The sequence below is a fragment of the Polypterus senegalus genome, chromosome 13 (genome assembly GCF_016835505.1).
Source record: "Polypterus senegalus isolate Bchr_013 chromosome 13, ASM1683550v1, whole genome shotgun sequence".
NCBI lineage: Eukaryota > Metazoa > Chordata > Cladistia > Polypteriformes > Polypteridae > Polypterus > Polypterus senegalus.
Window position 1 is genome coordinate 76,285,121 of NC_053166.1, and position 21,682 is coordinate 76,306,802.

The 21,682-nt window shown below is 35.4% G+C and overlaps 1 protein-coding gene across 3 annotated transcripts in view; it reads left to right on the forward strand.

The window, feature by feature from the left end:
• timm17b (translocase of inner mitochondrial membrane 17 homolog B (yeast)) overlaps positions 1–21,682 on the forward strand; it is a 37,464-nt gene that overhangs the window by 6,762 nt on the left and 9,020 nt on the right. Inside the window, exons 4-6 of one of the 3 annotated variants that reach the window (XM_039775000.1) lie at positions 5,732–5,860; positions 11,459–11,535; positions 12,242–12,352. In XM_039775000.1, coding sequence (XP_039630934.1) covers positions 5,732–5,860; positions 11,459–11,535; positions 12,242–12,253 — 218 coding nt within the window. In that variant the 3' untranslated portion in view covers positions 12,254–12,352. Of the gene's footprint in view, positions 1–5,731; positions 5,861–11,458; positions 11,536–12,241; positions 12,353–21,682 lie in introns of those variants that run through there. The other 2 variants (XM_039774999.1, XM_039775002.1) reach the window with 2 other exon arrangements.

The following is a 21,682-nucleotide window of genomic DNA, read 5'->3' on the forward strand; positions in this document are numbered from 1 at the left end:
GATAGCAGGTAAGCCTTGCTACGTTTTGCAAAAGTGGTTTGACTAGTATGATAAGAAATGCAGTGTAAAGGCTGTAAATTGAAAATTCTGTTAAATTAAGTGTGTGAATTAGTAAATGTTCACTGTTCTGCCCAGTTTTTCTTTTGTTGCTTGGTACGTTGGCTTTCTCCCCTCCTACTGGCATGATTCAAGTAGGTTAGTGCACCTGTGATCCTTAGTTGTGTATTGTGATATTCCCCGTGACTGGATCCAATCAGTCTGTGACCTCTATTAAAAAAAAAAAAAAAAACATGGATCATTTTGTCTAAAGGTGGAGGGTTTGTTTCTTTGTGCAATAGCTACTCACCTGGAAGTATATTGTATACAATGGGGAATAAGAGAGAGCATTTTGGAATGTGCAGACACAAGACAAGATTGCCCGTCTGTTGTCTCATTTATGTTATACCTGGACAGATTGAAAATAAAAGAAAAAAACTCTGAGATTGCAGTTGAACTCATTGTCCCTTGAATGAATTTGTACAACTTCAGTTGTTCAGACTATTGGCTGTCTGAAAATAAGCAAGCTTGCAAAACTTTGGAAATCAGAAACTCTGCAGGAAAGTTATCATGGTGTTGTCCAATGCTGTTTGTGTAATCTGACGTCCTCGGGGGACAAGATCAGCAAATGCAGTCATCAAGTTTGACATACCTCTGACAAAAAGTCATGTAATGTGCCATTGGCTTTGCATGCTCAGTTTTTTTTTTTTTATAATTAATATTTTGAAAAGGCAGGGGAGGCGTTATAGGTAAAGTTCTGTGATGAAATTAACATGTAGTTTTTTATGCCATCTTAAACATGATTATGAAAGAAGTCCATTAAAAGCCCATTTATGAAAGGAGAGCCTTCTAGTTTACGTTAATGATGAATATTAACTCTCTGCTCCACAAAAACATGAGGTCAAAATGTTGCAAAGTAAGTTAAATAGTCATTAAAAGTAATATTAATGATTTAAATTATAACACTGAATTCTGAGTTTAATTATAGTATCTTGGGACATTAAAATGTATTAGATTTATTCAGACAGTTACAGAGATTAAATTATTTAATTGACTTGAGTACATTTGAGCAATGTACGACAGAGGATGGTTTATATCTGATATGCTGTATTGGGAGATTCCTTTATATTTTATTATTTTTGTTAACGTTGGCATTGTTTTTCATGTACCCTAATTTATATTATTCTTGTAGTAACATTGGTATTGGTTTTTTTTTACTTCCGGTATTTTACACTGTTTGTAAACACAAGGTTATTGATTCTTTCATGGATCCTGCACTTTGCAAAATGGTGTTGGCTGCAGATACTCTTTGTATTTTTTTTGACAGGTAGGTGTAGTGTTTTGAAAGATGAGAAGTATTCCTTAAGAGTGGCTGTGAGGCAAAGCACATTTAAATATTATTACAGGGGCAAGTTGAAAACCAGTACAGATTACATTGTATAATTGTTATTTAAGTTTCCGGTGAACTTTAATAACCCTGAATGGAAAATTTAATTGCCTATGTGCTTTACATTTGAGTAATAAAGATGTAATTTTTTGTGCAAATTCCTGTTGGGGTTTAAAATGATTGGTATTGCTTAGGGCTTTCTGTTCAGCACATTAGGTTTTGTCTTCATATATCTGTGTAGACCTTTGTATAAACACAAAGCAGAAATTTCGCTATTCAGATTTGCATGTGATGTATCCTTTAAATTTTATAGAGTACAGAGCATGTTTTACAAAGAAGTTGTTGAGCTCCTTGTTTTATTTACCAGTAATAGTATTGTTATTGTTCTGTCATTTTGCACCTGTGGAATGAAAAAATAAAAATTAATAGATAAAATATAATCTTCTAACTGAAAAAGGAGCAAATACACACCACTTTACCTCTTAGGCTTCATCCCTTACAGTGTTTGGTACTTGATGAGATACTCTAACCATTTTTAACTTTATCCTTAAGCTAAAACCTACAAGGATTTCTAAGTAGCTTCACAATCTCACACCAGATTTTGCTTCATAATTAAAACTTAAATAAAGAAGTCGTCTGATGGCTACAGCAAGAAATGATGTGATATATTATGATTAAATCAAAGCTGTGTACCCTCTAGTCTCCACCATAACATAGTCTCCTAATTTCCTAAGACTATTGCTTTCTTTGTGTGCTCTCATGGTTTTCTTTCTTAAATACTGCACTGCACTTAGTGAATATACAGAACTGGGTTTCCTTAAGGCATACTGGCGGTGTGATTTATAATTGTGTCACAAATGGTACAGATTTCTGTTTCTTGCTTTGTGTCTCTAATAGAAAATTTGATAAAATTCTTGGCCATCTAATGTTGAGTAAAATAACTTGGTTGGTTCTCTGATACATTTTAAATTTTCCTTTTCTGGTGGTAGTCATAATGACCTATTCTTTCACAGTATGCATTTATTTTGCCAATGTTAACTTATATGTTAAGGTGTAATATGTAGAATTTTGGAGATGGGCAAAGTGTAGTTCACATGCTTCTACTTTTGAGAAGCATTTCATAGACAAAATTAACAATTGACACAAATTCATAAGTTTAAATTGTTTTGAACTCCTTGTGCATTAAGGTTTTTTTGTAGATATTGCACCAAAATGACAGAAACTTAAATAAATGGCTAGTACTTTATTGTAATAAAGGAGCTGAAATGGTGGAAGAGTAGCTAGTACAACATTTCATAATTGTGTAAAACAAAAAAAAAGCATTTATATGATTAAAAACCTTTGTTTACACTAATATCACCTAAATGAAACACAAAATAGACGGTGCTTTAGGGATTTTTCTCAAAAAAAAAACCTGGATTTTACAGTATATAACCAAGACATTTTATGATGCACTACCCTGGAATTAAGTTTCTTTTGTGCCCAATTTGTTATCTATTGTACCAAGTTTAGATGTCATATCACATAGCATTGCAAAGTTATATGGTTTAGCACAAGGTTCCCCCACCTTTTTGGAAACTTCTTTTGTACCTAAACAATCTCTCAAAACAAATATTGCAGTTGCATTTTTAGAAAAATATACACAAAAATTTACAACAATTTGTAACTATATACTTGTAATTATGTACTCTTCCAAACCATTACTTTCAAAATTATTTTTCATGCCAGTCCCTGGAACAATGTTGTTTACCTCTAGACAGGGAGAAGCTTACAATTTGTGTAATAGACTTGGGTTTTTAAGCTGCAGTTCACCTATCATCTCTTGCCTTCTATTGCAATTGCCCTGCAGGAGTTCAGTGTGTTATTTATTTATTTCTCTTGTTGTTGCTTTTTTTTCTTGGACTTCACATCTGGAATAAACTATATTTTCTTACTAGCAGTTACGGTGATGGGGATAATGCCTTTGCTGGTAGCCCAGGGTACAGGGCAGGAAAACAGGTAGCCATGAGCACAGGCATATACTCCTAAACCTGTTTCTCAACCAACTTTTGAGTTGCAGCAGGCCACTGCTGGCTTGTGGGCATATTAGAATTGTTCACGTGATGCCACCAAAGGCATCGACAGGGCTATGTAAGACTTTTTATCCCATTTCTGATCACACTTTCTTCAAGTTCCTTGACTTCCTTAACCTCTGCTTGATTTTATTTCCCCTTTTTTAACTGCGCTTGTTGCTTTCCAGGAGTTTTGGAATTTGGGGGGGTTGGACTGGGGTTTGAATTGAGCACAGTTAGAACCAAGATAAAAAAAATACTTCACAGTGCTTCCAACCCTTTCATTGGGGAGGTTAAGGGGCAAATGGATTATACCGTAAAAAAGTCACTTGGTGAAACTTTTTTTTCCACTCTCATATGCTCATGACATAGCGATGCGATGCAGTACCATTCGATTGGTCCATGTCATTGCATGAAAGTTTGAGAGGTACGGTACAGCATATCAATTACTCATCAGTGTGCTAAGAAACATTGCCTGTCCTCTAAGTTGAAATTGAAAGAGCACTGCTCAGAAAACTAATATAGGGAGAATTACCAGGTATGGTAATTGATCCCATGACGCTTGAACTGTAAAACTGCATGCTGCAGCGCCCCAAAGTTATACTAAGAAGCAGTACTTACAAATCAAGTGCAGGCTCAAGTCTTACAACAAACATGTTGCTCCTAATGAAGTCAAAACTTTGCTCAGAATCTGACTCAAGCATTGTGTGTAATGATGCTTAACAGAGTGCAAAGTTGAGATGTTATTGTACATGTATGCATTGTATTCTATCCATTCTTTATTCAACCCTCTATATCCTAACTACAGGGTCACGGGGGTCTGCTGGAGCCAACACAGGGCACAAGGCAGGAAACAAACCCTGGGCAGGGCGCCAGCCCACTGCAGGGCACACACACACACACCCCCCCCACACACCAAGCACACACTAGGGACAATTTAGGATTGCCAATGCACCCATCCTGCATGCCTTTGGACTGTGGGAGGAAACTAGAGCACCCGGAGGAAACCCACGCAGACATGGGGAGAACATGCAAACTCCACACACGGAGGACCCTGGAAGCGAACCCGGGTCTCCTAACTGCGAGGCAGCAGCGCTACCCACTGTGCCACCGTGCCACCCATGCATTGTATTGGTTGCCATTTACGCACAGGTGTGAAATGTAGTACCAAAGACCCAATATAGACAATTATACATTATTAGAATGCTGTGAACCTCGGCTATCATTTGGTAATACACCTTTCACAGTATGTGACTTGACGTAGGTGAGATATTTGATATAATCAGGCTAACTTAGGGGTATATATGTGCAAATTGCATATTTTAATAATGAAAGAGCACAGACAACATAGAAACATGATTTATTTGGAAGAGGAGACCTTTGGGTATGTAAAAATACCATTCATTATTGGATTTGATTAACTTGTGGGTTTATTACATGGTACAAAACAACTTTGAAATATGGAGCAGGACTCTCATAATGTGCATAAGTTGTTCAACTAAGGAGGGGGAAAAAAACCTTCATTGAACATCATAAAAGCATTCAAAAAATTGTTTGAGCATCAAATTAAAGTTACTATCACCTTGGCATCATGCTACAGATCACCATGCAGCAGTTCTTAATATTTGTGGAGACCAATACAGAACTGTGAATAATTCAGTTTTGATTTCCTTAGAGTGGAGTTAGCAACACCATAGTGGTGATTTGTTGCAAAACATAAATTGTCTACTGGACTTTTGCATGTTAACTTTCACTTTATTTTGGGCAGAAGCAACATTTGTTTACTATTTTTATTTTATAGCACAGTTTCAAAATATTGAACGTTATCAGTATGACTGTTTTTAAGTGTAACATTTTCTGATACTTCTATTAACTGTTGATTTTTAACTGATCAATTGACATTAAATGTATAATTTCCTGTATTCTTAGCATGGTCTAAATAGTTACAACAAAAATTTTCATTTTTGGTATGAGCAGCCTTCTTAAAGAAATATGGCTCTTTTATCATTATCTGTACTAAGCTTTTTGGTTGCAGAAGTAAATTATCTTTAAAGGAATCCTCTCTGGCTGTGGACCTTTTAAAGGCTCTACAATTGTACTGATTTAGTTTTTTTTTTTTGTTTTTTTTTACAAATTGTTTAATTGATAGTAATGTACAAAGAGAACTTTCAAAATACAGATAATGACTGGCCAAGAATTTAAACACCTTTTCAAGGAGCTTACTACATTCTGACTATGTGCCCTTTGTTTTTTGTAGGTAGTTTTGCTGTTTGGGGTGGTCTGTTTTCCACTATAGATTGTGGTTTAGTCAAGCTTCGCGGAAAAGAAGACCCCTGGAACTCCATTACCAGTGGAGCAATGACAGGAGCAGTGCTAGCAGCACGGAGTGAGTACAAGTTAAGAATTAATACCCTGTAATTTTTGAAAGCCTTATGAAACTCAGTGACTACATTGTGCTGATTGGAGTGATTGCTAGAGAGTATGCTAGTATACCTTTTCTTATCTTGAAGAGCTTAGGGGTAAGGCAGGGGTGTTCAACTTTGTTAGAATGAAAACCTGGTACGACTGCGGCCTTCTTGGGTAAATTTTTTTTTTTAATTAGTGACCAGTTTTTTGCTGCTAATTAACTTATTTTGCCTGAATCTTGACATGCTATTTCAGGCTTAGACCCCATAATTCTTTTTTTTTTGCTTAATTAGCATCCAAACAACAATAAGATGCAAAATAACCCAGCACATTACCAGCTATCCCATGTCTGTCATGCAGTGTATAGAAATAAAGAATGGTGAAGGTCTCAGTAATGTTGATCTGCTCAGATTCACAAACCTTTTTGATGACACTTTTAGAATAAAGAAAGTCAACAGTTTGTCTGTTGTTGAAGAATGAAAACACAGAAAAGCAATGGAAATATATAACAGGTTTAATTAACAATTAACCTCTAGTTAACAAACTGATTGGAGTGAAATTGTTTGGAGTTTGAGTTTCACACTCAAAAGTTCTGTAACATCGCAACAGCAAACCTTCCTTTCAGAACTTCCGTTACCTAAGAATAAATAATTTCCTGTGTGCTGAAAGAGCAATAAGGCACATTTCTTCACTCTTACAGAAGTAGCAAGAGTTTTTTTTTTTTGTGCCCCATGCAAGAGAGAGATTGTAGTGCATCTTTTCATTTACATAGGAAAAGAAAGAGAGGAAAGAAAGAGAAAGTCCGGTGATAAAAAGATGCTTTTTTTTTGTCAACAAGAACCTGCCAGGGATGCAAGTTCAGTTGTTATCATTTAGTTTCAGTTTTTTGTAAGATTACTTTTACATTAGCATGTGTGGAGGACTGTTACATATTTGCTATACAGCTTATGTGTACAGTATACCGTATGTACAATGAATCTTAATATACAGTAAATATAATACATTTCACTGGTTTAAATATATTTAAATAACTAATAATTTGTCACAACCTGTAAGAAATTTGTAAATTGTTGTTTAAACTATGATCTCTGATTGTATGCTTTTCAGATGGTAGTACGCTGTCAGACGTAGTAACATTTTTGTGTGTGTGTGTATTTGGGGATGGTCTAGTAGTTTAAATTTGTTTAAGGAGTTTATATTCATTTGCTGATGACTGATTACATGAAAGTAGGGTTTTGTGGTAGAAAAGCTAACTTTTTAAATGGTACAGTACCAGCGTTTTAGTAATTTTGGTACTGAAAATAAACAGGGTGGTCCAGATCGGTCCGTGTACTTTTTGGTATTTAAAATTTCATTTTAGAAGCAAACATGAAAAAACGAAAATGAAAGGAATTTTCAGATTTAGATTTTTGATTAAAGAATAAAATGAGGGAAAATAAGGTATTTTGTAATTCTGTGGTAACAAATAGCAGTCATAAACTTAAAATTACATTTAAGATTTATTTGTGATTCAAATAATGAAAGTGTTATAGCTCAAAAACAACAAAACCAATGCATTTTCGTTGTCTGAAAACGGAGGTACTTCTTCTTCTGAGCGATTTTTGAAGACACTTGTGAACCTCCCAACGTATTCCTCACAAGACATCGAACAACAGCCTTGAAGTTACACTGCATGGCATCAGCAGAGGATGGACCGTTACGTTGTTTTTCAGAACAGTAAAAGAGTGACACTCCAGGACGAGGACACTGAGTCGCATCTTTCAGGTAAAAATACAAGCTTTGCAAACTTTGCTTCATTGATGTAACAGCTCTTATATGAACATTATTGTTGTTACTTACTGTGAAACAGCCAACATTTGGTGATTTCATTTACTAACACTAAGTCTGGCAATTTTTAGAGTGCTAGCATTTTGAATGGTTGCTCATTGACTTTTACCGGCTACTATAGCTAGTAAACATTTCGAGTATTAACAGTGAGCAAAAGTGTAGCACGTGATTTACAGAAAGTTTTCTTAACATGTGTTACATTTGTCAATGAGGAACCATTCACACATTTACACACATTCAAAATGCCAGCACTCTAAAAATTGCCAGACTTAGTGTTAGTAAATGAAATCACCAAATGTTTGCTGTTTCACAGTAAGTAATAACAATAATGTTCATAAAACAACTGCTACATCAATGAAGCAAAGTTTGTATTTTTACCGGAAAGATGTGACTCCGTTTTTCTGCAGTCATGTCCTTGTCCCAGAGTGTCACTCTTTTACTGTTCTGAAAAACAACCTGATGGTCCATCCTCTGCTGATGCCAGTGTAACTTCAAGGCCGTCGGTCGATGTCTCGTGAGGAGGACGTTGGGAGGTTTGCACGTGTCATCAAAAATCATGCAGAAGAAGAAGTACTTACGGTTTCAGACAACGAAAATGCGTCTGTTTTGTTGTTTTTGAGCTATTACACTTTCATTGTTTGAATCACAAATAAATCCAGAAAAGTGTAATTTTAACTTTATGACTGCTATTTGTTATCACAGAATTACAAAATACCTTATTTTCTCTCATTTTAGTCTTTAATCAAAAATCAAAATCTGAAAATTCCTTTCATTTTCGTTTTTTCGTTTTTGCTTCTAAAATGAAATTTCAAATACCAAAAAGTACACGGATCCGGTCCTAATTATGCAATTTTCATTACACTATAACTCACTGAGTTTATTAAATAGAAAATCACCTGAAAAATCCTGGACCATTGAGAAGTGTGTGAACTGACGACATGAAGAATCGCTCGTGCATAAATCAAAGTCAACTGGAATCGCATAATTAGATCGCAAATGTTAATCTGAGTTTAAATTCTGTGCAGAGTGATATCCCTCTGCTATTTATCGTACTTTTTGAAAGTGGGATTTGAAACAAAGCTATTGATGCATCATGGAGAACTTTTGTTTCTGTGGCATGAAAACATAATGTGTTTTTCTCAACTCCTATCTCACAGCCTATTAAACAGTCAGTCTGAGAAGACTGATAGCAAAGATGCAAACAAGAAAGCGATATGGAGGAGAAACTGACAGACAAGCATGTGAGGCGAAAAGACTGTGGCGCTAGATTGAAATATCAAAATGAAAATAACAGATTGGGGGGAAAGTATGTGATAATTTTCAGGGTGTTATGATGGCTGAGTGTATTGTAGTGTCATGCTAGAGTTGTATGCAAAATACACTTTCAGTGGCAATGAACAATGCCTCTGTGACTCAGTGACTTGTTGCATGTTCCAGGTTATGGCATACATTGAATCTGTACACTGCACCTGTAGCAAAGTTGCAAAGAACATTTTGTATTAAGGTAACATTCCTCGGTAAAGGAGAATTCCTTATCAAACTATCTTAGATAGTGAAGGACATATTGTTAGACAACTGAGAACTACAAGAACACCAGAAAATATGAAAAGGTTGACATAAGCAGTAGACAGTCAGCATTATATCAATTGAAAGATTTAAACATTTCAAACTGGTCTCATATCTTCAGCCAGATTTAATTCATCACCCATATAAAATACAAATTTGTGCTTACATTTTTCAGAAATAACAGCTTTGTTTTGTTCTTCCTTTTTTACTTGGTTAATTCAAATGTTAAATGGAACCTGAGGCATGTTAAGCTATTTGTAAACTCAGAAAAATGTGATGGAGCTTATTTTACAAACTTTATTTAAAAAGTTATTATATAGGACAAGGGATTATTTTTGAAGTACTTCATTCCTTAAGTAGCACCATGTGTCATATGTGTCCTTTCAAAAATTCTCATCTAATCGTTCTGCACCCATAAGAATTTCTTTCATCTTTAATAAATCTTACACTAAGTGTTTCCACCAGCAGTGATGTACCTTGTGAATCTATTCATGTTTCGAATGTAATTGTTTTAGGTTCAAGCCCAAGATGCTTCCTGTGTGGAGTGAATGTATTTTCTTCTCTGTTTACGTGTGTTTCCTCCAAGTGTTTTGAAGTCCACCCACAATTTAAAGATATGCAGGTTAGTTGGATTGGCAATTCTGAACCTTGGCCCTAGTATGGGTTTGTGTGTGTCTATGTGTGTGTGCTCCCTGCGATGGACTGGCGCCCTGTTCAGGGATTGTTCCTGCCATGTGCCCTGTTCTTGCTGTGGTAGGCAACGGTGCCTCCACGATGCTGCTTGGGGTGGACAGGTTTGGATGGATGGAGTATTGTTTTAACAGTGTTTGTTTTAACAATACACTTGTTTTACACTTTTCTCTTTTAGTAATGTGTGAGAAATATACTTGACAAGAAACAAAAATGTTTATATTTTTATTATATAGCTGTTATTTGTCTCTTTATGACTCTGCTGTCATTTTTATAATAATCCTCTTCTTGGGTTCCAGCATAGTACTGATTTTGTTATTTGGTTCTTCAAATTAAAAGGTTTAAGAAATTCTGCAGTAGAGAATTCAAAGGGGACTGCTTGTAGCAGGGCAGTGAGGTGTGAGGTAGGCTCAGTGTGGGACAATCTCCCTTAAACACCCGGTCCTCTTCAACATGCTGTAGACTCGCATTGGACTAACTGTCATACCCTCCCACCTCCTCTTTCTCCTTTCTTTGTTTACTATGCACTCTGCACGGGACAGCAAATTTCAACGCACTGAACAATTCAGAAGGAAACCATAGCTTGTGACAAAGTTAGGTGTGTGATTATGCAACACAATAAGCGCTACACATATTGTGTGTCCAGGGGGGGATTTATTACTTGCTTCAGTATTGTTTCAGTATTGATATGGAAGCTAAAATTTTTGTACTGATCCAATACTATGTGAAAGGAAGATTATAAAATGGACAACATGATGTAGTCGTATTCTGTGGATATTAAGTAAATTTAGGATGGATTCTGTAGCAACTTGCCATAATTGGACGAATAAGCCAGCAAGCGGCAATTTGCTAGATAAATTTTGAAAAACCTTTGAAATATGTGATAACTGCTCTACTGGTGGTACTTTGTATAAGAGGAATTGTGGATGACATTTTTTCTCCAAACCCCGCCCCCCTGATGTGTTAAATAATACTTTAGACTAAAATGCTATAAAGTCGCAGGTAAAAGAAACCAACTGAAAAGAATTTAGTTTGGTTAATAAAGGTTTTAGTTACTCATTAATAAGCTAATATTTAACTGCGAAACATCTTAATTACTCCACATTTAGACTGTTATAAATGGCATCAATATTTTTCAGTTTCGGCAGCCACTTCTAAAGGTTAGTGTTGAAGAGCTCTACATGATTTACAACCTCAGTGCAGAAAGCTCCATGGCCTAAATTTCAACTTGCATCCTAAACGTTTTGAAGTAGTGAAAATAAACACAGTTTCTATATAATATAAGAGTACCTTCCAACAAGGTGATTCAGTTTATTTCTGATTTGAATGAAATAGTTACTTTTTGTTGTTGACTAATAAACGAAGCTTACCATTTACTTGTTTTGGTGAGTTTAGCATTATATCCTGAATTAGGAAAGTGTATCCCATGATGTCATGGTCACTCACAGAGGCATGGGATATTAAAATGTTTGTTTTTTCATGATTTTCTGCATAGATGTTTGGTCATCCAAATCTACATTCACTTCAACCACTTCATTAAAAGGTGTTCAGCAAAGTGAAGTTATTGTAAAGGTAACTATTTTTCTGTCACTTCTCCATCTGTATGAATGGTGCATCAACAAGATCAACACGGAAAACAAGGGAAATGTTTTATGCCCATTCTTGCGAATTGATTTCTGTTTCTATGTACACAACAAACATTTGTGAATATCTTGTATTCATAATAGTGCTACATTATTATTCTTCTTTCCCTTATCAGACCAATTTGTTTAAGTGGGGGGATATTGCATATAAAGGACTGTTGAGTGTAAGGTAGGAACCAGTCCAGGACAGGGTGGCTGCCTGTTGTCGGCCATGCTCATGTACACACTCCTGCCCACTCATACTTGGTCAATTTAGGGTTTACAGTTTCTATAACACACACACATATGTTAGATGTTGGTGGAAAACCAGATGAGAACATCCCACATGAATGAGGAGATGATATTGGGCTAGGAGTCTAACCCAGTTTTCTGTAACCGTGAGGCAGCAGTACTGACCATTTTGCCTGTGTGTATGTGTGTATTCATGCATGTAAAACAGTAAAAGAAACAAAATGAAAAGAATATTATTTGTCACTCATTCATATTGTTTGGTCAGTTGAAGCCTGCTTTGTAGTTTCTTGTGACAGGATGTCCAGTGTTGATTTATACCCTTTGTTCTTTTCATAGTTATTTCTTTGTAAATGGATTTTAATACATGTGAATGCCTTTGTTTTGCTTCTTTTTCTTCTGGACAGGTGGGCCTTTAGCTATGGTGGGCTCAGCAATGATGGGAGGGATACTCCTATCACTGATAGAGGGAGTTGGCATCCTCCTGACCAGATACACTGCACAGCAATTTCAAAATCGTAAGCATTCTTCTGTTGCTGTTTACACATGCAGTTAGATGTCTGTCTCTCTCTTTTTTTTTTTTCACTTCTAGTATTTTTAGCCTTGTAGCTTAGCACAGGATATGTCATAGTTTATAAATCCAGAATGTATTTCTTTATTGTGTAATGTTGTAATCCAGTGGAAGTCAAGGTCTAATTTATTATTCTTGTCCTCTCCATGTGCCTCTAAGGCACACAGATGTTACATGATAATGACATTTTCATTAATTATCCTAAATATGAAAAGCAAGGCCATCTTTCATTTAGGTTCAATAGCATCTTTTCCTATAAAAACTGAATTCCAGTTTAGACTTGTGTATTTTGCTGTTTTGAATGAATATTTTTTGTGATGAACAGCTTAATTTACAATAATGTCTCAGTTTTCACTTTCATACTTTTAACAATACATGCCCTAGTAATGACACTGTGAGTGAGGCCTAGATCTTGTGTCAGAGCACACTTCATTATAGTCTGACATAGAGGGCATAGCCTGGTGCAGGACAATAAGCATTTCATCACAGCAGTAGTATAGGTTTTATGTCATCATTTTAAGTGTCAAACAGTAGTCAATTCTAGCTGAATTATGAGAAGAAAGGAATAGGCTTCTCATTGGATTGCGGAAGACAGATAGAAAGGTTAACAACATAGATTTTGTGCATGGAAAAAGAAGGTCCAAGGCAGTTTCTGACTTGGGTCTAGGGGTAACACAAATGTGAACAAGTGTATTATATCTCATTCGTAAGCAGGATATCTACTAGGTGACCCATTTTTTGCAACAGCGATTCTCTGTTTTTGAAAACCCTGAATACTAAGGAATTATAGACGTATACATACTTTAGATGTATGGGAGCATAGATTTCACATGTTTCCTTATTAACATCGCAGAGAGAGCTCAGGTTCCTTTCATCCTTGTGACTGTCATAGGGTAGATCTAATTGGGGAAGAGAGTTGCTAAGATACAGGATGTTGGTCTTAAGCCTGTAAAAAAGCAAACCTGAGTGATAAGGTTTATACCTATGGCAGCACTACTTGGTTATGTGGAGGTTGAACATGTCCCTACACAGTGAAAGTAGTGATCTCATCTTCACTGCTGTGTAGATGGCTGGATGGTCAGAGGAGGAGGGCTTATGAGATGAGTACAAATGTACTAAATCTGTCAGATTCAAATGGTAGGATAAGAGTAAGCCACTCACAACTGCAGTAGTTTTAAATACTTGTGGTTACTGTTAAAAACAATGAAGGTAAAGGTAGACAACTTGAATCTGCAGTTATGAATGTTTTAAGTGGAGTATTCTGTTTGTTTTGTTTCCTTGCTTCATCAGTATCCTTTAGATAATGAAAGTAAAACAGTTTCTACAGTAGTGTACAGTGGGCCGCTTCTTGACCCCAAAAATATGGTTAGGTATTTCTTTTTTTAAAAAAGAGTATTTATTACCTTAATAGTACTTGCTCCTTTTGTCATTTCTGTGTTACTAGTAGATTAATGGTTGTAAATTAAAGTTGTAATGTTTTGTTAGTTTACAGTAATCCCTCCTCGATCGCAGGGGTTGCGTTCCAGAACCCCCCGCTATAGATGAAAATCCGCGAAGTAGAAACCATATGTTTGTATGGTTATTTTTATATATTTTAAGCCCTTATAAACTCTCCCACACTGTTAACATTATTAGAGCCCTCTAGACATGAAATAACACCCTTTAGTCAAAAGTTTAAACTGTGCTCCATGACATGACAGAGATGACAGTTCTTTCTCACAATTAAAAGAATGCAAATATATCTTCTCTTCAAAGGAATGCATGTCAGGAGCAGAGAATGTCAGAGAGAGAAAAAGCAAACAATCAAAAAATCAATACGTGCTTTTGGGCTTTTAAGTATGCTGAAGCACCGTGATAAAGCAGCATTTTTTTGAGGAGCATCCGTATCCTCTAGGCAAACAGCCTCTGTGCAAACAGCCCCTCTGCTCACACCCCCTCCGTCAGGCGCAGAGAATGTCAGAGAGAGTGAGAGAGACAGAGAAAACCAAACAATCAAGCACCACGCGGGAAGCATATTGTATATCATTGAGGAGTTTTAGTTAATACGTAATACATGCTCTGATTGGGTAGCTTCTAATAGCGTCCCTTGTATGAAATCAACTGGGCAAACAAAATGAGGAAGCATGTACCATAAATTAAAAGACCAATTGTCCGTAGTTATCCGCGAACCAGCGAAAAATCTGTGATATATATTTAGATATGTTTACATGTGTGATATAGCGAGGGATCACTGTATTTCGAAAATGGTTGCATTGTTTTGTAAGCAGTACCTTCTAGTTCAAATCTATATATATAAAAGTCAATGTATGTTCCAGCATCTCTTCCAAACGGCTGGAGTAATTTTCATGAAACTTGGTACATGTTTCTCCTTGGTCGACTAAAAATACTGCAGGGGGAAATCAATCCTAATTCTCCCCCTTCTGGGTAGGGTGAGGGATGATCTTACAGTCTTTTATGCATGTTATCATCCAGTCTCTTTTTTGTAATTTTAAATAGCCTCTTTGCTTTTTAGTAATGAGATTATAAGACATGGACCTTGAATCAGAGCACACTTATCTCAGTATGCAATTATTTAGAAAAAAATATATAATTTTTAAAATATTGTAATATTCTAACAGCATGAGATAGAAATAATAAAGTTTTTGATTTTTGATGTAACTTATGTAGTTTTGGTTATTCCCTCCATATGTTTTTTTCATATAAAACATAAGATTAAAAAAACATACAGATGGGACTTTAACTACAACGCTGCTGACTTGCAACTGGACATGCTGCCATCCTTGTTATTCTGTAAATGCTGTAGTACAACACTAAGGTAGTCATTATTTAATTGCTAAACACAAAACATGACAAATTATTAATTTACAACTCTTCATTAACTTTAACTGTCTATGTATTAAAGAATTTAAGGGATCTGTACTCTATTGTATATACAGTGTTTCTTAATGTACCTTACTGTACCTTAATTATTGAGAGAGTAAAGGAGGACACAGCATTTCTAGTATTGTGACAAATGGTAAAAAACCTAAGCCACATTATATTTATCTGCATATAAAACCAATTAACATAGTCATTTTCTAATAAACCATTTTTACTAACCACCTCCTGGAAATCTAATTAAATAGATCAGAGTAAGAAGTCTAGTCTTTCTGTTCAGGTTGAAACTCATTAATTACAGTGATAAAAATTGCTCCCATTTATTTGAACATAGCTAAAATATAGTTTATTATTGGAAATGCAGGGTTTTCCTAATTTCAAAAAGAAAAACACTTCTCAGCATCCCATCTCTGGATAAGCGGGTTTAGAAGATGGATGGATGGATTCTTGCATAACAAAATGTTTTTCTAAATCTGTAAATTAGAGACAAATCAGTATACTATATTTTACAAAATTAATAATAAATCCTCTTGAGTATACCTGTATAAACAGAATAACCATTTGTAAACTGCACAATTTTAAACAATGTCTGCTACATATTGTTGACCAGCATAGCTCTGCTTTCATTCACAAAATAATGAAAAAAACAAGCATCTCTCTGCAGCGTTACATGACATTAAAGCTTTTGACGAAGAAAACTTGTGGATGCTCAAGATTTTGGAGGTAAATCATTGCTAGACTGCATCTTAGTACACACAGCAAATAAAAAGTCTCATTTGTATTTTCCTGGCATATCCTCTTCAGCATGGAATGCCAGAAGGTCAGAGTTAAACTGCATCTCATTTCAGATACTGCAGGCATCTGACATGGCAGCATATAAAATCATATTTTCCTGAAAGGTTTGGTGTAATGGGGGACACGTTGCGTGTCAACAAGTAAACCTATGACATTGCAAATTAGCTTCCATAGTCCATTGTAGTTCAAAACTCTTTAAAAGAACTGCAAATAGTGTGCCTACTCCATATTGTATTTTTCTAGGAAATTTTGGATCATAGTATTAATAATTTATTTTTGACTTATTTATGGTAATTCTAAGTCACAATAAAATACAAAAAGGCAAAAAGAGTAAAGTTTAGAAATAAAAGGCTACCATCCCTTTGCAAGAGACAACTTAAAAAATGTTTTTAATAATGGCCAGTAGGGGTCATGAAAACACAATGTCTTCCGAAAAAAAATTCTTTCCAATTTCAAAATACAAAGTAAATCGGTACTGCGTGTTTGTAGCTAATGCAGACATTAGATGTAAATTATTGATGCATCATAATACATTCTTGATTAATTACATGCCAAATTGCATTAGGTTAATAATGGAGATTAGTTAAATGAGGTTTAGAATTTTTATTTTGCTAATGAATGCTATCTGCATGCAATGGATAGTCAGAAAATAAGCATGAGAATGGTGTATTGTTGTATACTGGAACTTAGGGATGACATTTATTTATGAGATCAAGAACAGTTTAATTAAGAAGGCATTTAGAAGCGCCCCGAGTGTGAGTATAGTCATGAGTGTGCCTTTTAAAGGAGAGCTCAGCTCTTTGGTTGGCTGGTGCAGCTGCAGAAGGCAGTAGCCCAACTGTGGTTTGGAAGGCTATGCACCAATAGGATGAATTCTATACCCTTAGGGGCATTAATTAACATTTGACGGTAGATACATTTACATGTATTTTTTGAACCAGATGCTTATCCACTGTACAACCTTGTTTTTAATTAGTGAGGAAATTTATAGTGTGTGGAATAGATTGTTCTAAAGAAAAAGTGTAACTCACCTTGTGAAAGCTAACTTTGTAACAGTGGAGTTGGTGCTTAAGTGCATTCTTTATCATGAACGCAATTAAAGAATAAGGACATTTTATAGACGGATTTCTTTATATTGACATAGTTATAGAAGAACTTTAAGAAGTTAAAAAATAATTGCAAAGCAGTATGTCAGATGTTGCATTATAGTAAGCTTTTTAACAATGCTTGCTGCCAGTTACTCGTTTTTTCCCAAAATCTCTCAATTTCATCACCCTTCATATGTTAACATAAAAAGCAAAATGGCTGAAGCCTGAACCTGAAAGGGAATTCTATGGTACTAATTTTGTAGGTGGACAGAGATTAGCTCCTATGTTAATTTCTGGTTTATTGTTTTATTTCTTGCTTCAGAATGCAGGCAGCAAGTATGCCAAAAACCTTTAAATCAAGTGTTCCTCAATCCATAAATTTCTAGTGTCAAAGAACAATATACCTTTATAAAGTCTCTCATTTAGCTGATTTGTATTACGAACAGCCCCCCTTTTATTCCAAAGTCTAGAGGTAGACTAAAAAATTTAAATTTTAAAGATCGATGGTGTGTGACATAGCAGACACTATAGATGTTTGTTATGTGTCAATTTATTTCATTCTTTGAATTAGGGTTAAATATACTCCAAAAATATTTGCACTCCTGGGAAAGATCAGTAAAAAGAGTTATAAAAGTTTCGGAAATTACCTTAATATCACGCTGAAAATGATTACATTAATCCCACTTTTAATTGAAGTAAATTTATTTATGAGAGAGAATTATTTTTAACAAAGCCTCATGTGCCACAATTAGAACAATCTAGACGAAAGCAGGCCAGTCAGCCCAACAAAGCTCACCGGTCCTATCCACTTATAAAAAATAATAAGTATAATATTATAATATTATTAATTATTATTAATATTATAATAATACAAGTATATATAATAAATATCCACTTATAAAAAAAATCAAGTCTAGTTTTGGAAGTCTCTAAAGTCCTACTGTCCACCGCTCTGACTAGTAGCTTATTCCAAGTGTCTGTGGTTCTCTGTGTAAAGAAAAACTTCCTAATGTTTGTGTGAAATTTACCCTTAACAAGTTTCCAGCAGTGTCCCCTTGTTCTTGATGAACTGTTTTTAAAATAACAGTCTCGATCCACAGTACTGATTCCCTTCATAATTTTAAACACTTCAGTCTTATCACTTCTTAATTATCTTTTGCTTAAACTGAAATGGCTCAGCTCTTTTAATCTTTTCTTCATAATTCATCCACTGTAGTCCCGAAATGAGCCTAGTCATGCTTCTGTGGACCTGTTCTAGCGCTGCTACGTCCTTTTTGTAGCCAAAACTGCACAAGATGAGGCCTCATCAGTGCATTATAGGTTTGAGCATAACGTCCTTAGACTTGTACTCCACAAACCGTGGTATATAACCCAACATTTTGTTAGTCTCTTTAATGGCATCTGAACACTCTGTAGACGTTGATAGCGTAGAGTCCACCGTGACTTCTTTCACATAAGGTGTACTCTTGATTTTCAGACCTCCTATTTTGTATTCAAACATTTTACTTCCTATGTGTAATACTTTACATTTAATGACATTAAACTTCATCTGCCACAAATCTGCCCAGGCTTATATGGTCTCCAGGTCCCCCTGTAATGATTTAATGGATTCCAGATTATCTTCCAATCCACCTGTCTTGGTATCATCTGCAAATGTAACCAACTTGTTACTTGCGTATATAAATGATTTGGAGGAATATATATAGTAAGACCCCACTTAATGCAGGGGATACGTTCCAAAAAATCCCAGCGCTAAACAAAACAGCGTTAAACAAGGTCATCTTAACACGTAAATAATGGGGATAGATAAAACAGGATAGAGAATAAAAAAGTTTTTATAATTTTTTTGTTTTATTTTGTAACGTATAATTAGAATACTTTTTTATTACATTAATTATAGACATTTTTTATTGCTAATACCGATTTTTATTCATAAATCATTCATGAAAATCAAAATATTCGATTAAGTATATAATTTGTTTGTGATGAGGAAGGTTCTTCTTCATGTGACACTTTTTGCGTTTTTCTCTGTCATTCAGCAAGCAATTGTCGATAGCAAGACATTGCATTAATGACACTTCGTGTTGTCTTTGAACGTCTAGCAAAATTTGGATTGTTTTGTATAAAATGATCTATAATTTCCGTAATAGTGGCTAAACATTTTTTTTAGGAAATTTGTTAAAAGTTCCTTTTGTTCCTCATCTTCAGAAACACAAATTTTGCTAATTTGGCATTCGCCTGCATCTAATCGTCTGATTACCTGCATTTTAGTTTCCAGCAAAATGCTTTTTCTTGTCACTTTCTTTTTCTTTGCAACCACTCATTTTAAAACTAAAAAGTGATAATTGTTATTTATTATAGTAAAATAAAATGTTATGTTTATATCCTTACCCAATAACGTTGATGACCAGTCATAAATGAACAGTGGTGCAGCAGGCATACGTAATGTACTGTGCTGCACTGATATCGAATGTGCCGCGAGACTGTATGCAAGTATTTAATCAAGTCATGCGATTGCAGCGAATACTAACATTTTCACCGAAAACCACACTTTTGTAGGACTACAAAGTGAATCAATGAAAAATTAGAATTCGAAAAAAATGCATAATACCGAAACAGCGTTAAACAGGGTCTTACTGTATATATTAAAAATGGTGGCCCTAGTACTGACCCCTGTGCAACACCACTCTTAACATCAGCCAATTCTGATGAGGTTCCTCGCACTATCACCGTCTGCTTCCTGTGTCTGAACCAGTTCTGTACGCGTCTAAAAACATTACCCTGAACTCCCATTTTTTTATTAGTTTGATGCCCATTCTCTCTTGTGGCACCTTATCATATACTTTCTGAAAGTCCAGATAAATAATACCATAAGCTCCACTTGGATCATACCTTTTGTTGCTTCCTTATACTCCTGCATGTTAGTAAAACATGACGTCCCTCTTCTGAACCCATGCTGACTGTTCAGAAAAACTCCTGTAGTTGTCACGTGCTGCACAATCTTATCCTTAATAAATCCTTCCAGTAATTTTCCTGTGATGCACATTAAGCTTACTGGCCTATAGTTGCTTGGATCTGCCTGGTCACCCTTTTAATATAATGAGATATTTGCCATTTTCTAGTCCTTTACAATCTCTCCAGAGTGCAGTGACTTTCTAAAAATATGTGTCAAGGGTTTATGTATGTACTTCCTAACCTCCTTTTAAGAACATCAAGAGTTAATAGTATCTGGTCCTGGAGATTTGTTTGATTTCAGTCTATTTAATCTGAGCAGTTCTTTTTTTTTTTTTTAAACCATTGGAAGGTTATCTACTTCCTAACTTGTGAAGCATCTGCAATTTCACCGACTGTATTTTTTACGTCCTCTTTTACTGTTGTACTGTTAATGCAGTTCATCTCCTGCTTGACTCATCTTTTACTACTAAAATACTGAAAGAATCTCTTTGGGTCATCTTTCACCTTATCTGCTATATTCCTCTCCAGGGGCCTCATGTATAAAAGGTGCATACTCACAGAAATGTTGCGTAAGAATGTTTCCATGTTCAAATCACGATGTATAAAACCTAAACTTGGTGTAAAGCCACGCACATTTCCACGGTACCTCATACCCTGTCTTATGCAAGTTCTGCGCTCGGTTTTGCAGACTGGCGGCACCCAGCGTCAAAGCAATGCTACTGTTCCTGTGTGGTTTATCTTTCTTTTTCAGATCCAAATTCCTGACGCGGCTTTATAAATACACTGAAATATACCACATATGGTTTATTAGTTTAATGCATCTGATTGTAATTAACCTGTAACAATATAATGGTCCACAGAATAGTTAAACTATTCTAAATACAATAGCTGCTTTAGCGTTGTTACTCTTACCGTAGTTACACTGTACCTTGTTCTTCTTTCAGCTGCTCCCTTTAAGGGTTGCCACATCGGATCATCTTTTTCCATATTACTCTCACTGCACCACTCAGAGTATTTATATCACTGTATCTGAGTGTAAATCACAGGAGTACAGCAGCTGATAGGAAAGAGAATTATCAGTATACAGCATCAAGCACACCCTTCCTCAGCCATTCGCTGTTTGAACTGCTGTCGTCTGACAAATGCTTCAGAGTCCTGTACGGACCTCGCGGTTCACAAACAGTTTCATCCCAAGAACTCTAAATGCACTCAATCAGGTGCTCCTTGTAGAACTGTTTGTACTTGCAAGTTTACAGTGAGGTAATTGTACTTATGATATAGTTATAATATTGCACAACCTGAGCCACTTTATAAAGCGTGCATTTACATATGATGACAATATCATTTTTAAGATGAAATGCAGCTAAATATATTTATTATATACAGATAAAACTTTAACTTAAACTACACGGTTTTGCAGTGCTAGCGAGTAATTTGAGCTTCTTTCACGGTTTGTTCCTGCCCCACACTGTATTCTTTCTATGGCTGGTGTGACACTGGAAGGATAGATGGATAGAATAATTAAACATTACAAAGATTTTTCAATGTTCCTTAAAAGTTTT